A 17,201-nucleotide genomic window follows, 5' to 3' on the forward strand; every position below is an offset into this window, starting at 1 on the left:
ATTAAATTTATTATTTGGTACTACTTGACACAGCATGCAATAGGAAATTCTTTTTATGCTAAAATATATCATTCTATCCATTAATCCAGAAATAATGTAATAATCATCACTTAGAATTATGATACACCTCTACCCTGTAAATGTATCTAGATGAGGGTTAGCAAACTATAACCTTTGGTCAGATTTAACCTGCTGCTTATTTTTCAATGCCCCACAAATAAAGAATTATTTTTATATTTTAAATAGTTGAAAAAAATCAGAAAAAAAAATTTTTTGACATGTGAGTGTTAGATGAACTTCAAGTTTTGGTGCTTGTAAATAAATTTTATTAGAACAAAGCCACACTAATTTATTGACATATTATCTGAAGCTGCTTCATGGCAGAGGTAAATAATGTTTACTCTCTGGGCCTTTAAGAAAAAGTTTACCAACTCCTGACCTTGATCAATGGTCTTTAAAACTGTTTTTAAAAAGTTAATTCAATGAATTCTTCCATGAATGAGAGACACAGGAGAGAGACAGAGAGATGGCAGCACTGTGACAGTCCTGACACTGCCATCCATTCTCAGTTTTTAATTTTTTTTAGAAGTTTTTGCTTTAGGGCATGTGTACCCACCAGAAAAAGAGAGAGACAGAGACAGTGAGAGGAAAAGTGAGAAATCACCCGCCACCCAGGGGGAATGGCCATGCTGCAATCCCTTCTTCTCCACTCTCCTTTTGGAATCTTGGGTACACACACGTACCTGACTTGAGTTTCAAACCACCAGGTCTGGGACTCAAACTGAAGTTGGCCATGTGGGTCCAACAATGTAACTACTTTGCCATCTGCCGGCCCTCCTTTCCCAGTTTTAAGCAGCCCCAGATTATAGGCATTAGAGTACCCAGGGAAATGTACACAGGGAAGTTTCTGGGTGTGAACCTAGAACCTTCCCATATAGGTCAGCGTCACAGAACATTGTGTTACCACTGTGCCATTTTGTGGCCCCTCGTCTTCAAAACTATTGATCATACATATCAAAAAAATATTGAAGAGTGAGACCAGCAGATGGCATAATGGTTACGTCACTGGGCTCCCATGAAGTCAACTGCAGTTCAAGTCCCAGGCCCAGTGGCTTAAAACTCATACCTGGTGCCCGTGCATGCATGCCCAAAATCCCAAGAGGAGAATGGAGAAGAAGGGATTGAGGCATGGCCTCCTCCCTATATTTATGTGTGTGTGTGTGTATATGTATATATACATATTTGGGGGTTACACTCAATTGACATGTAAAATTATATGGGTCCATGATATATTGTACAATATATATTTATTTTCATTACATTACATTTATTTCATTACATTGAAAAATACATTTGTTATTTTTGTGAACTGTTCTAATATAAAATATACACAAAAGTACTATTTTAAAGATTAAGTGTTACAAAAGAGAGAAGTCCTCCTGGTTTTGTTTTTCATTCTCATGGATTACTGCACATTTCCCTGGGGCTTTAGAGACCCCTGTTGTAGATTGACTTTCTCATTCAAAAATGACTCTCTAAGGGCCAGCCTCATAGCTTAGTAATTAACAGAACCAAATCCCGTGTGACCAATTGTGGTCCAAGCCCCAGCTACTTGAAAATCATGCAAAGCACACATGTGTGCATGGCCAAAATCCCAGAAGAATGGAGAAATGGTGAAGGGATTGTGGCATGACTGTCTCTCTCTCTCTCTCTCTGGGGAGTATCTGCACTTAATAACAACCACAAAAACAAAAGCGACTCCCTGCATTTTAAGAATCTATATACACTTAATATAAAATGCAAGATTTTTACATGTTGAAAATCGTCTAAATCCAGCTATGACTTCCTTAGCTTCGAAATTGACACATATTTTTGGAATTGCTGTAATTTCTCTGGGTGATCAATGTCAGCTGGTGTGACACTTTTTGGATGTGGACAATCACAGATTAAGGAAATAAAGCACTAGGAGAAGAATGTCTTCTATTTGGGTTAAAATATTTTAAGAAATTTTTACTAATTTTCAATGGGCATGACCAATAAGGTGGTGGCCATCTTGAGATTAGATTGAAACAATCTTATACCAGTTACAGTCATAATTTAGAATTATGGAATCTCAAAGTTAGACCTCTGAGAGCATTTGGTGCAACTCTTTTTATCAAGATTGATAAAGTCAAGCAAGAGAAAAACAGCTGAAAGGGAAAGGAAGAGGAAAAAAAAGCAGAGAAAGGGAGGAAAGAAAGGGAAGGATGAAAAACTTGAGTGCTATACCAAATGAAGCCCAGCTCCAAAAATTTAAGTGATGGTAAAGGGTGGCTGACTCAAATTAGTCCTTAGTAGATGTGATGTCAAGAACTTGGCTCTGTTCACTATCGTCTCCAGCACTTTGCTTTTCTAAGGGTTCTTCATACCCAAGATCCTGTCATGCAAGCTGGAGGGAAGCACTGTCTCTAGTGCGTGGGGTGGAGTGGCATGTTACATGGAGACCTCTGCTTTTCCTTCATCATCGTGTCAACCTGAGATCATCTGTCCTTCGTGGTTTGTCTTACAAACAAGATTACATCTATGGGAATTTTCAGATTTACTTTTTACTTTAAATTCTTCAAATACAGACAAATATCTTTCAAGAAGGTTTCCAAAGTAATTTCTTTCAGCCCAGTTATTGCTCTCTGCTAACCACTCTCCACCCGCCTCTACCTTTCTTTAATCCTTGCAGATGAATTTGCTACGCTCTGTGGAAGTCAAAGACCAGGCTTCGTCATTGATATTTATACCGGTTTACCTGTTGGTGAGTTATACTTGTTGAAACTCTGTCTTGGCTGCTGTGTTAGAAAAGACAATACCTCCAGTTATTTTCTCAGTTTGCCTTTATTTTTTTCTTAGAAGGAAAAAATCATTGTACAATTGCCTTTAGCTTTATTGAAACATTCATTTTTAGTTTGAAACAAACCATGCAAACACCCCGCGTAGCTCCACCTAATTGGCAACGGTACTTGTTACTCATGATTAAGGGGGCTGGAAAGCTTTTCACAAAATTACAATCAAGCTTAGTTAAACCAACCCTGGGCATCGACAAAGAGAGAAATTCTGGGAGGAGAGCCAGTTGACATTTGATTTGATTCTAATTCCCAGTTCTTCCTTCTGACTAAGAGGAGTTTAATATGACTTTTCACACCAACCCTTACATACAGGTTATTCCCATAAAATCCTTTTTTTTTTTTTTTTTGTGGTTCCATTTGGGATTTCCTCAGGCTATTTGCTTTGAGAATTTCAGATAGGAAATAAAAATCTTCTCAACCTGAGGCCTTAACTGGTTACTGGAACAGAGACCACTATAGTGGCTAGAGATGCTTGTGCAAGATTCAGAGCTATTGCCCAGCATTCAGCCAACGTGGGCAATGCCTTGTGGTTTAAACCCCAATAACAGAAAAGGAGACGGAAAGCTATTACATTCTGAGAGCTCTTCCCTAGCGGGATTTATAAGCATCCTTAGATGCCCTCTGAAATCTGAGTGGTTGTGTCTAGTAGCAAACATCACCACTTGCTTTGTTCCACCTCATTCCCAATAAGTAAACTGAAATCCACATCAGCCTTTCCAGTGACCTTGTTGAAGAAAACAAGGGTCTGGTCCAGCAATCAGCCTGGATCTCCCAGTGCCAAATCCATATGGCTCCACAGTCTAGTCAACATCCAAAGAAACTTCATGGTTTGGAAAGAAAAACTGCTAAATGACATTGGCATGAAACGCTTTTTCACACCACCCCTTACAAACGGTTTTTCCCCAAAAAACCTTTTTTTTTTTTTTTTGTGGTTCCATTTGGGATTTCCTCAGGCTATTTGCTTTGAGAATTTCAGATAGGAAATAAAAATCTTCTCAACCTGAGGCCTTAACTGGTTACTGGAACAGAGACCACTATAGTGGCTAGAGATGCTTGTGCAAGATTCAGAGCTATTGCCCAGCATTCAGCCAACGTGGGCAATGCCTTGTGGTTTAAACCCCAATAACAGAAAAGGAGACGGAAAGCTATTACATTCTGAGAGCTCTTCCCTAGCGGGATTTATAAGCATCCTTAGATGCCCTCTGAAATCTGAGTGGTTGTGTCTAGTAGCAAACATCACCACTTGCTTTGTTCCACCTCATTCCCAATAAGTAAACTGAAATCCACATCAGCCTTTCCAGTGACCTTGTTGAAGAAAACAAGGGTCTGGTCCAGCAATCAGCCTGGATCTCCCAGTGCCAAATCCATATGGCTCCACAGTCTAGTCAACATCCAAAGAAACTTCATGGTTTGGAAAGAAAAACTGCTAAATGACATTGGCATGAAACACCTGGCCCTAGCTGCTTTGTTTTTCCCCTTCCCAAAACAGATTTTTTAATCTACCTAAAACCTGTGATTAGAAGATAAGTGGTCTCTCATAGAAGAGGTTCTGCATGGACAGAACAGGCATGTACCCCACAAGGCCTGTCCTCTAAGGTTGGCAGCAAGCATAGACTCAAAGCAGCATCAGCACCATCCACTGTGAAGCTGGAGAGGACTCAGACATCATCTCATCCAAATTCCTTACTTTACGTTTGAGGAGACAGAGGCCCAGATTGGGGAAGGGACTCACCCAAGGCCACCTAGCTAATTAATAACAGAGCTGGGGTAAGAACCTAGTCCTGACTCATAGTTTGCTTTGCCTCTAGCTCTTGGGAACTGGAAATGTGATATTTAGCAAGATACTATTGTTACCAAATTCCACCATGATAAAAGATTTAGATGGCTGAAAAACTTTTATTTTATATAAACTTTTGAAAGCTCTTAAGATTGTTAGCATGTAGAATCCATCATATGGGATTAAAACTATAGCACATTTATTAATCTTGTCATAAAATATAAACTTGTCCAAGTTGAAATTCAAATAAAATATGGACAGGGAAAGAAAATAAAAATTTTAAAATGTCCTGTTGCTATTTTATGTCTAACAACAATAGCTAGAAATATGGCTCAACCTGTTATTGTTAAACTTGATAATAATATATCACTTCTAGCTAAAACGAAGGAACGTGAATATATTTCGTGTTCTTCTTACATTGAAGAGTGGCACCTGAATTGGTGTTTGTTTGCCTATGGTACATAGTTATGTTAATTCATTTGGCTTTCCAACAACATGAATGATAAATGTGTGAAAAATCTAAAAACATAATTGCTTGTACCCAAACACAATGTACTCTTTGAGAGTCTAAGCTGGTTTATTTTTCCATTAAGTAGATTGATTTGCTTTTAGTCACAGTCAAATCCTTCAAAAAAGAGTCTAAAATAAATCTGCAACCTGTCAAATTTCTTCTTTAGAACAAATTTATTTTAGAGTGATTCTTCTAAAATTGCAACAGGTCTTAAAGACCAATTGAGGCTATCAACACCTTACCACTTACGTAAGTACCTTGCAGAGATCCTGACTATAATATCTAAACACAGGATCTTAATATCAGAAAGCTAGTGAATTGGAAGGACTCGTGATTATAGATCTGTTCTCTGCACACCCACTTGGTAGAATGTTTTGTCAAATTTTGTCAGGGGGCTGGTGGAAACACCCTCCAGGAAAATAAGCATTTTGATACAGTCCTATGAAGATAGTATGACAGTGACGTGGAAAAACATAAGGGAGGATAAGGAATTGCCTGTGGGTGGATTCCTGGTATCAGATCCTGACTCTGCCCCTTGTTGGCTGTGTGATCTTTAGCTAGTTACACCCATTGGCTCAGCCTCAGTTGCATCATCTGCATAGCAGGGATAATATGGTACCTAGAAACTGTCTTATAAGGTTATCTAAGGATATAAATAATGTGGGTCAAATGGTTGAAAAACACAACAGTTATGAAATAGAATACTACTGACGCTATAACTAGTCCTGCTGTCATGGGAGACATTTCAGTGGTCTGGAGTTTAGAGCTAGGAAGATAAAATTCAGCTCACGCCAAGCTGATGAAGCCAGGCCTACTCTCAAGTCTCCCTCAATAGCTAGTCAGCCCTACTTTAGCAACCTGGATCCTGGTTCCATTTTTACTCCTATTTAGTCCCATTTTAATGCTCACAACCCCCTACTAGAGCCTGGTTCTTAATTTAACAGATTTTAATTGAGCACTTAACCATTTGTCGTGTAGAGTGCCAAGCACAGGTAACATAGTCATATAGTAGCCAGGCTAGTCCCCAGCCTTAGGAAGTAGTCTCCTGTGGTCTCCTGTGACAGTCCTCATCGGTGCTGACCCATCTTCATGGTCAGCCCTGGCTCCGCTTACATCAGCACACCTGATTTGCCTTCTTTCCAAAGCCACATGAAGATGAAGAGAGAGCTGAAGTGAACTTAAAAGATCAGAGCTCTCTATGACCATGGGTTACTCCTCACCTTTCCACTTTCACCAAAAACCACTACACACCTCTTGGCAGTCACATTCGTTCTACTCACCAGGTATATCCACAATGCCCAGTGGATAGAAAGATGGCTCCTACCCCTACAAAATTGATGTTCTGAAATAAGACCCAAAAAATAGACAGTAAATCCAAATAGACACATGAGTATCTGGAAAGTGGCTTAGTTATTTTAATTGGCTATCTATCCATTGATGTCCTCTCTTCTCATCATCACCACCCTAACTCAAGCACTCACATGAACACACACACACACACACACACACACACACAGAGTTTTGTAATCCTGTATTGCCTGCACAGGGATCATACGCTTTCCTGTCACTCACAAGTGGCTGCTCTGTGTTTAGATATTGATGAATGCCGGGAGATCCCAGGGGTCTGTGAAAATGGAGTGTGTATCAACATGGTTGGCAGCTTCCGATGTGAATGTCCAGTGGGATTCTTCTATAATGACAAGTTGTTGGTTTGTGAAGGTAAGTGGTGTGACTTAATGATATCTAGAAATGAGCTAACTGGTGAGCTGTTAACCACACACACCTGGCAAATTTCACAGCACTGCAATTCCAGAAATGCATCAAGTTCTAGAAACAGTGAACAAGTACAGGCCAGTGTGACATTTTGTGCAACAAAATTCACTAACTCCCAGTGGAAAAACCAGGACGTGCGTTCTGTAACTCCCTTCCCCCAACACACAATGAGTTAGATTTCCTGGCTGATAGGAAAAAGCTTTGAGTTCCTGGGTGTGTCAAATAGATCACTTTTGTTTCACGTTGCCTATAAGTGAACATGAGTGGACAGTCATCTTTAGTTGAATCTCAAAATCAGTGTTCTCTTCCAAGTGGAGACTTCGCTACTCCCTAGTGAAAACAAGGTTAGTGCAAATATTCCAAATGCATGAGAGAATTCCAAATGGCAGGAACAGCAAATTTGATTTTATAGGAAGAATGTTGGCATGCATGCAAATGGTACTTTTTTCATTTTCAAATTACCTCTCTTTGCCATGTATATATACTGTGATTCTGAGCATTCCTTATAGCACTTCATATTTTTTCCTACATCTGGGAAAGATAGTGTTCTTTTACATTTTAGTAAAAGGGACATAACTGGTTATTAAATATACCATGTGCCCTAGGATAGCTGGAATAATTTTCTGCTTATTACTTAAACTTAAGGCCTATAGAAGAGTTGATGTTTGTGTTAGAGTTATTACCCCTTAAAGCATGCATTATAGCACATATGTAAATTTTTTAATGTTAAAAATCCTTTTTTATTTTTACCCTCCAAGCCAGACAACTTATATACCACAAGTAAAGTTAAAACCCTCACTACACACTTGTTAAGTTCTCCTAACCACTCTTTTGGTAACTACGGCCAAGTGGGCACAGGTCCGTAGCCTGCCTGCTATGTGGGGTAAAGCCATTCTGGGCCTTCCTTACGAAGTAGCCAATTTGGACGTTGGTCCTAGTCACTGGGATTTGGGGCCATCAAGGCTGTGCTCAGAGAAGAAGCTTGGACATGGAGAGGAGAAGAAAACCCGTAGAGGTCAATCTTACAGTGCTTGGGGTGGCTGCTTTCCGTATAGCTACACTCTGCCCACGCTCACGCATGCCTCAGGATGCCAGCCACCTTCTCGTGGCAGTTCCCGTTCTCTCCCATTCAGAGATCCCTTTGAAAATTACCTCACCAGAAACCTTTTTGCCACTTAAACATATTTGCTGAAACAGCAGCCCTTGGCCAGAACCCATAGGCCAGGCCACCTATTACCACCCAATCAGCGTAGACCTTGCTACATATGTGAGATTGAAAACTTGCAGCTGTATTAATGCGACACCCGCTGCTTTCAGGGTAGCATTCCATGGACATTGAGATGACTAAGTGCTGTAACTTTTGGTTTCCATTTCACAGAATATCTATCTTCAGGGTAAGTGTTTAATCCCGGGTCAGCTGCTTCCCAGCAATCGCTTAGCTCTCAGAATCAGAAAATGAAGGTTGGTTTAATACATGTCCCAGCAACACTAAAGTTGTGGTGGATTCAAAAGTTACTTAGGAGCCTCTGTGCAGCCATTCTCTCCAGGCACGTGCATGATGAGATGAAGGCTGGCTCACCGAAGAAACGCTTGTCCACGACACCATGTGGCTTCTCCACTGCCACAGCCAACCAGTGTTGCTACATGCCCTGAATTACAAGCAGAGCAGACCTAGCGAGTGAGATGGTGCCACGTCCCTGGTAAGCCAGGGAAGTGCACTTCTATTCCTGTGTCTGTTGCATAGAGAGGCATAATCCAGACCACCTTAGACAGAAACCCCCACTGGCTGAGAGTCCCGAGTTTCCCTCCACAGAAGCTAGCCTAAGAGACATCGAGTGATGTATTTGCCGCCCCCTTGTGGGAACTTTTCTGGCTGAGTCAACCTAGAACGAGCTGAGGCTGATCCATACCTGTGAAACAGGCTAGTCCCTCTACTTAAAACAATAAGGGTGTTTCTTTGAAGTAGGGGAGAGGGGAACACCTATTTGGCCCGCTGGTGTACCCCGGACTCTACCACTAACTTGTCATGCTGTGAATTTAATTATATCAGATACCTGTTTTTTGAAATGTAGCCAAACACCCCCACCCGGGGCTAGCAGTGACAAAACTCTGGAGCATGCAATCACCTTTTTTTTTTCTTTTTTTTCTTGATAATGACAGTTGGGTTGTTTTCAGTAGTTTTGTGTGTAACCTCCCATGTTAGGTTTCCTTGATTTGACTGCCTCGTCGCGATAGTTGAAGCGGGATTCTCTGCAGCCTTTAGTACAGAACACTGTCTATAGACTAGGAGCATCTACATCACCTGGGAATTTATTAGAAATGCAGAATTTCAGGCTAATCCCCAGGTGTTCTGAGTCAGAATCTGCCTTTTGGTAAGGTCTCAAGAGATTGGTATGAACAGGGAACCAGCAGTTAGCGTAATGGCTATGTCGCTGGACTCCCACGTAGTCGACCGCGGTTCATGTCCCGGACCCGGTGGCTTAAAACTCACGCTGGGTGCGTGTGCGTGCGTGCCCAAGATCCCGAGAGGAGAATGGAGGAGAAGGGATTGCGACGTGACCATCCCCCCTGGGGGGTGATTTCTCGCTTTCTGTCTCTATGTCTCTCTCTGTCTGTCTGGCGAGCGCACGCGCCCTACAGTGAAAATCTCTCCAAAAAAAAAAAAAAAGAGATTGGTATGAACATTAAGGTTGGAGATGCTCTGCTCTTCAGACCTTCCAGCCTTTCAAATAAAAGCAGCCTTACTGAATCATAAAATTCTGGGGTTCTGAGGAAATACAAGACTTCCTAGGATATTAGTCTGTATCCATATCAAGTTCTGGCTCTAGCAACCAAGTTGTATAACTTGTTTTTAGACCTAGTCATCATTAGAGTCCATATGAATCCATAAACCAACCAAGTACCTACGTTTATAAGTAATATTACTTGTGATTTTTCTGGTATAGTTTCAGGCTCACAGAAAAATTGAGAGAAAAATCCAGAGATTTCCCATATGTCCCCAGGCCCCACACATGCATAGCCCTTCCTGTTATCAACACCCCCTCCACCAGAGTTACAATCAAGGAGCCTATAGTGGGATGTGATTATCACACAAAATCCACAGTTTACATTAGGAGCGTGCTTAGTGTTGTCCATTCTATAAGTGAGAACGAGTTTATAATGACATATATCCACTAGTACAGTATCATACAGAGTAGATTCACTGCACTAAAGACCCTCAGTGTCCCCCTGGTTCATTCCTTTCTCCTCTATAATCCCAAGCAACTGCCAATATTCTTACTGTCATCATAGTTTTCCCTTTTCCAGAAAGTCATACAATTGGAATCATACACTGTGTAGCCTTTTCGGTTGGCTTCTTTCACTGAATGATATGCATTTATATTTCCTCTGTTTTGTTTTTTTTTTTTTTTTTCACAGCTTGTTAGCTCACTCTGATTTTCAACACCAAATATTATTCCATTGTTAGAATGTACCAGTGTTTTTAGTCCCTTATCTACTGAAGGATGTCTTGGTTGCTTTCAAGTTCTGGAATAATGAAAAAACAATGCTACAAATATCCCTGCTGTCTTTTCAGTAGGACAGATCCAAATAAGAAAATTAAACCTGTCATCATGTGAGCAGCTTTGTTGACTGGACGCCAGTTTCTGTTCGACTTCTAACGCAATTCTCTTGTGCCTGTAGATATCGACGAGTGTCAGAATGGCCCGGTGTGCCAGCGCAATGCCGAGTGCATCAACACTGCGGGCATTTTTCACAGCTTGTTAGCTCACTCTGATTTTCAACACCAAATATTATTCCATTGTTAGAATGTACCAGTGTTTTTAGTCCCTTATCTACTGAAGGATGTCTTGGTTGCTTTCAAGTTCTGGAATAATGAAAAAACAATGCTACAAATATCCCTGCTGTCTTTTCAGTAGGACAGATCCAAATAAGAAAATTAAACCTGTCATCATGTGAGCAGCTTTGTTGACTGGACGCCAGTTTCTGTTCGACTTCTAACGCAATTCTCTTGTGCCTGTAGATATCGACGAGTGTCAGAATGGCCCGGTGTGCCAGCGCAATGCCGAGTGCATCAACACTGCGGGCAGCTACCGCTGTGACTGTAAGCCGGGCTACCGGTTCACCTCCACGGGGCAGTGCAACGGTATGTAGGCCCCTGGCTGGAGTGCCCAAGAAGGCACCGTCAGCAAACTCAGAAAACTAGAGTTCTCTTGAGAGAGGCTGAAGAATGCCAGAGTTAAGATTTAGATGTATGAACCCTAATAACTAAATTGGGAGGAAGGACAATAGTTAGAATATCTCAGCACAGCTTTCCCTCCTGGTTATAGATGAGATGTTTGCAAAACAAGTAACTCATTTACATTTGCGTATCTGATTCCTGCTTACAGACACCTACACACACACACATGCCCACACACAAGAGCATACACACATGTGTGCATGCACGCACACACTTCCCTAGCCATTATTCAAAAGCAAGTCATTTTTCTCATTCCATATAATCCTCTATAGGCAGACATATTCACCATCTTAACCACATATCCAATGTCTACCGAGTGAAGCTCTCCCGAGCTGAGCCAAGTTAGCTAGTCAAACTGAACAAATCAAACCAGAGTAACACCTTTTTCCTGAACATTGTACAGATAAAAGATAACTCACTGAAAACAGCAAACCTTACCAGCCTTTTTAAATAGTGAATAAGAACTTGTGTCCCCTAGAAATTACTCTCTTTTGTTGGGGACATTGTAGAAGTAGGACAAATAGATGTGTCCTCACTTGAAAGTGATAGGAAAGTGATTCAGTATTGACAGTGTCTTGTAGCAAGTGGTATGGAAATGAGAACACTGGTGTTTCAGCCCCAAAAGGAAAATAACTACTGCAGAGTGATTTTCTCGTAAGTTTTTAAGTAATTATAAATCACTGTATATTTAGTGAAGAGGTCAGGAAGAATATGTTATTTTACTTAGACTTCATTTTACAGTGAGTTTCCTGGATATTTTATGTGTTTGTGAATGAAACAACACAGGGGAACATGGTCAGACTTTCCTTGGATTTCCTTGCCTACCAGTGATTAAGTGGTAGGAAGTGCCCTGCTCTCTGTAGGCTATTTTGCATTGTTTTATGAGACCTTGGTGGGAAGAGGGTGTAATAGCAGAACAAAAAAATCACTTTGAGAATCAAGACTTGTTTTGTTGACTTTAAAGGAACATGTGCAAGTATTTAGCATTTTGTCAACAGAGCTGTTGTCATCCATGTATCGAAAATAAAGGACAGGAAAAGTGGGGACGTCTCTGATATGAACCACAATACCCTGGTGAAATTTGGCATTGGTACCACTTCCCTGCATTTTGCTCTTAATTTATATTTCTTTGGAACTAGGTGAAACAATTCCAGCTGAAATAAAGAAGTGTAGATAATGTAACACACGTCATTACATACCATTTCATGCACAGGCAAGAAGTAGGACAGAGCTATTTATGTATAATTCAAGATAAGACATCCAGCAATACCCTGCTGGGACTTAAGCCCTTTCGTATTTTCTTGTAGAACATTAATAAACATGAAATGTATCCAGCATTACTAATGATAAGTATCGTGTCATTTGTAGCCAAAAGCTCCATTTTTCTCTTTCATTGAAATCCTCAGAAGAAAGGGACTCTATTTGAGTTTTGCAACTACTCAGATTCTTGGGGTCAAGAATTCATTCTGGAAATATTCTTCTTACTTTAAAACTCTTTTTAAAATATCTTTAAATGACATTCTAGAGCATTGGCATTTTCAAGGCGTGTTGCAAAGTCCTACTCTCCAGTTGTGTGTAACATGATCTAAAACTTTCTCTTCATCCTAAGATTTTTACTTGAATTTATAAATACATCATTTCAAACCCCGAACACGTCTTTCTGGCCATGGAACCCACACTGCTGCTGAGAGATCTGAGAGAACTTTAGATACTGAAGCTCACGATGCTGGTCTTATTTTAGGAGTATCTGCAGAATGAATGCAGCCCCCTTCTGCAATGGCTTGCCCAACTAAAGACAAAAGACAGTTTTCTCCCAACCACTTCCTCATGGTCTATTTTTTTCTCTACTGACCATTTGGGATTTTTTTTTCAAAGTAGTTTGCCCAGACCTTCTATCTCAACCTCATACATAATTTCTTCGGAGCTCAAATCTTGTTACTGGTGGAAACCTAATTTTCTGATCTCAAGATAAAAAGAGTACAACCAAATTTTCTAGAATTATAATTTTCTCTTTTACCCATAAATGCCCAAAGTACTCCATTTTTTATTTTTCATTTTTATAAAACCTTTATGAAATAGGGCACTAGAGAAGAGAAAATCCCTACTTGGGGATCCCTTTCTAAGAAGATCCTTAGCACTCTGTATGTCCTTGTGAGAACCAGACAGAAGAGGGATACGGTTCCCTGCGTACTCCCAGATCCAGCACTACCTCGAGGTGCAGTGCGTCTGGATTATTGTTTTGACCAGGAGAAGGCCATATGTGACATTTGCAGCAAAATGGCACTCTATTGACTTTGTTTTCTGACAGTAGAAAAATCAAGATGATACAATGCTTTCCAAATTGCATTTACTCTAAACTTGAGTCTTGAGACCTATAAAAAAAAAAAAGACATAATTAAGCATGAAGTTATGTCATTTGTGACTTCATGCATTAAATTCTGCCCCTCAGAGCATCATATTTTAGAAAAGCAACTGAAGTTTAGCAGATGATAAATACAATTTTATGCTTGAAGACTGGAAGAAGCAAAGTGAGAGGACTTTCCTGTGGGTGAAGATGAATACAGAGAAAGTAACATTGTTAGGATAGATAGTAAAGTGTGAAATGGTGCCGTGCATGGACAGGAAGACACAGAATGAAAAATTATTCAAGTAAGACAAAATAATGAGGTGAAACTTGAATGAAAAACAGTGTGGATTGTCCATCAATGTAGGTTTATCTTAGCAACAGAATTTATTTGACTTTGATATAAATTTTCGAGTGAAGCCATGAAGTGCCCATCATCTGAGTCAAAAAATCTTAAATAGACAAAATACTTCCATTAATTCCACAGATTGTGAATCTCCTTAGGCAGATAAACAGAAAAACCTCCCAGCATGTTTCTCTCTCGTTCTAAGTATTCTCATCTTAGACACATTCTGGCTACTGCCCGTTTTTCCTTTTTCATATATTGTTAATATACTCCGAATATACCAGGTAGGTGAAAATAAGTTGCAACCAGTTTTTGAGTGAAAAATAAATACAGTGTTATGTCTATCTCTCTCTAGGAGCTAAGATTAGAGCTAGGATTACTCCTTGGAACAATAGCTAGAATAACGTAGTCAGTAGGATTTTGTATTCTAAGTTTGCACTTACGATGCTTTTTATTTGCAGATCGCAACGAATGTCAAGAAATTCCCAATATTTGCAGCCACGGGCAGTGCATTGACACAGTTGGAAGCTTTTATTGCCTTTGCCACACTGGTTTTAAAACAAATGCTGATCAAACCATGTGTTTGGGTAAGTGATTATCTTTTCATGTTTTACTTCACGAAGGGAAACCCTACCCTAATCCTATTGAAAAATGTGTTTACACCTGTATATATGAAATGTAATACTAGGTCGTTCAGTGATGATTTTGCTTAAGCAGGTATACAGCAGTAATATCCCATTTAATTTTTGGCAATATGAGTATAATAAACCTCTTCTTGATTTTTCATTTGGTTGTCAGTTATTGAGAAAGCTATTAAGACAAAAATTAATTTTAATTCATGTTAATAACCTATTATTCTTTCTAATATTTGTGTATGGGTTCACATTATTGTAACGGAGTTCAGGTTTTGAGTGTGAGTATGAATATTTTTTTGAGGAGGGTCTCTATTTTGTATCAGATCCTCAGAGGCGAAATTGTAGATTCTGTTGAGTCATAGAAAAAATCATGACACATTTTTGCATGAGAAACACATTCTGACTTTTCTAGCAACCCAATACAGAGGTAAAAAGAAGTTTAGACTCATTATTCTAGGGAAAAAAATAGAGCTCAAGATTTAAAATATTTTCCTTAGTTATAGTATTGTCAAAATTCTGAGGTAGCATACACTTCAAATGTGTAATCAATCATTTTCTCCCTTTTCTTCCTTTCTTTTACTACTTTAAGACAAATTCTATGAACTCTTTTAGGAACTTTATCAACATGAATCAGTTTCATAATTGGGAGAACAATTAATAGAGTAATATTTAAGGGGCTTGCCTTTGGCTATAAATGGATTCACCCATCAGGGAACATTCTCTTAAAATATTGCCATTTCCAGAGTGATAGCAAATCTTTTAAAGAATTATTTTATTTAACTTATTTATTATTATTATTATTCTTAGATCCTTAGCACTCTGTATGTCCTTGTGAGAACCAGACAGAAGAGGGATACGGTTCCCTGCGTACTCCCAGATCCAGCACTACCTCGAGGTGCAGTGCGTCTGGATTATTGTTTTGACCAGGAGAAGGCCATATGTGACATTTGCAGCAAAATGGCACTCTATTGACTTTGTTTTCTGACAGTAGAAAAATCAAGATGATACAATGCTTTCCAAATTGCATTTACTCTAAACTTGAGTCTTGAGACCTATAAAAAAAAAAAAGACATAATTAAGCATGAAGTTATGTCATTTGTGACTTCATGCATTAAATTCTGCCCCTCAGAGCATCATATTTTAGAAAAGCAACTGAAGTTTAGCAGATGATAAATACAATTTTATGCTTGAAGACTGGAAGAAGCAAAGTGAGAGGACTTTCCTGTGGGTGAAGATGAATACAGAGAAAGTAACATTGTTAGGATAGATAGTAAAGTGAGAGAATGCTGCATTCTTTCCAAGTAACACTCAGAATGAAAAATTATTCAAGTAAGACAAAATAATGAGGTGAAACTTGAATGAAAAACAGTGTGGATTGTCCATCAATGTAGGTTTATCTTAGCAACAGAATTTATTTGACTTTGATATAAATTTTCGAGTGAAACCATGAAGTGCCCATCATCTGAGTCACCAAATCTTGACTAGACAAAATACTTCCATTAATTCCACAGATTGTGAATCTCCTTAGGCAGATAAACAGAAAAACCTCCCAGCATGTTTCTCTCTCGTTCTAAGTATTCTCATCTTAGACACATTCTGGCTACTGCCCGTTTTTCCTTTTTCATATATTGTTAATATACTCCGAATATACCAGGTAGGTGAAAATAAGTTGCAACCAGTTTTTGAGTGAAAAATAAATACAGTGTTATGTCTATCTCTCTCTAGGAGCTAAGATTAGAGCTAGGATTACTCCTTGGAACAATAGCTAGAATAACGTAGTCAGTAGGATTTTGTATTCTAAGTTTGCACTTACGATGCTTTTTATTTGCAGATCGCAACGAATGTCAAGAAATTCCCAATATTTGCAGCCACGGGCAGTGCATTGACACAGTTGGAAGCTTTTATTGCCTTTGCCACACTGGTTTTAAAACAAATGCTGATCAAACCATGTGTTTGGGTAAGTGATTATCTTTTCATGTTTTACTTCACGAAGGGAAACCCTACCCTAATCCTATTGAAAAATGTGTTTACACCTGTATATATGAAATGTAATACTAGGTCGTTCAGTGATGATTTTGCTTAAGCAGGTATACAGCAGTAATATCCCATTTAATTTTTGGCAATATGAGTATAATAAACCTCTTCTTGATTTTTCATTTGGTTGTCAGTTATTGAGAAAGCTATTAAGACAAAAATTAATTTTAATTCATGTTAATAACCTATTATTCTTTCTAATATTTGTGTATGGGTTCACATTATTGTAACGGAGTTCAGGTTTTGAGTGTGAGTATGAATATTTTTTTGAGGAGGGTCTCTATTTTGTATCAGATCCTCAGAGGCGAAATTGTAGATTCTGTTGAGTCATAGAAAAAATCATGACACATTTTTGCATGAGAAACACATTCTGACTTTTCTAGCAACCCAATACAGAGGTAAAAAGAAGTTTAGACTCATTATTCTAGGGAAAAAAATAGAGCTCAAGATTTAAAATATTTTCCTTAGTTATAGTATTGTCAAAATTCTGAGGTAGCATACACTTCAAATGTGTAATCAATCATTTTCTCCCTTTTCTTCCTTTCTTTTACTACTTTAAGACAAATTCTATGAACTCTTTTAGGAACTTTATCAACATGAATCAGTTTCATAATTGGGAGAACAATTAATAGAGTAATATTTAAGGGGCTTGCCTTTGGCTATAA

At 39.0% G+C, this 17,201-nt stretch overlaps 1 protein-coding gene across 1 annotated transcript in view; it reads left to right on the forward strand.

Annotated features, from left to right (window-relative positions):
- LOC102495054 (fibrillin-1) overlaps positions 1–17,201 on the forward strand; it is a gene marked incomplete at its 3' end in the record, with an annotated part of 283,471 nt that overhangs the window by 238,948 nt on the left and 27,322 nt on the right. Inside the window, exons 42-45 of the mRNA XM_014584254.2 lie at positions 2,714–2,785; positions 6,758–6,883; positions 10,959–11,081; positions 14,329–14,454. Coding sequence (XP_014439740.1) covers positions 2,714–2,785; positions 6,758–6,883; positions 10,959–11,081; positions 14,329–14,454 — 447 coding nt within the window. The remainder of the gene's footprint in view (positions 1–2,713; positions 2,786–6,757; positions 6,884–10,958; positions 11,082–14,328; positions 14,455–17,201) is intronic.

The sequence above is a fragment of the Tupaia chinensis genome, unplaced genomic scaffold, assembly GCF_000334495.1.
Source record: "Tupaia chinensis unplaced genomic scaffold, TupChi_1.0 Scaffold146140_1, whole genome shotgun sequence".
Taxonomy (NCBI): Eukaryota; Metazoa; Chordata; class Mammalia; order Scandentia; family Tupaiidae; genus Tupaia; species Tupaia belangeri.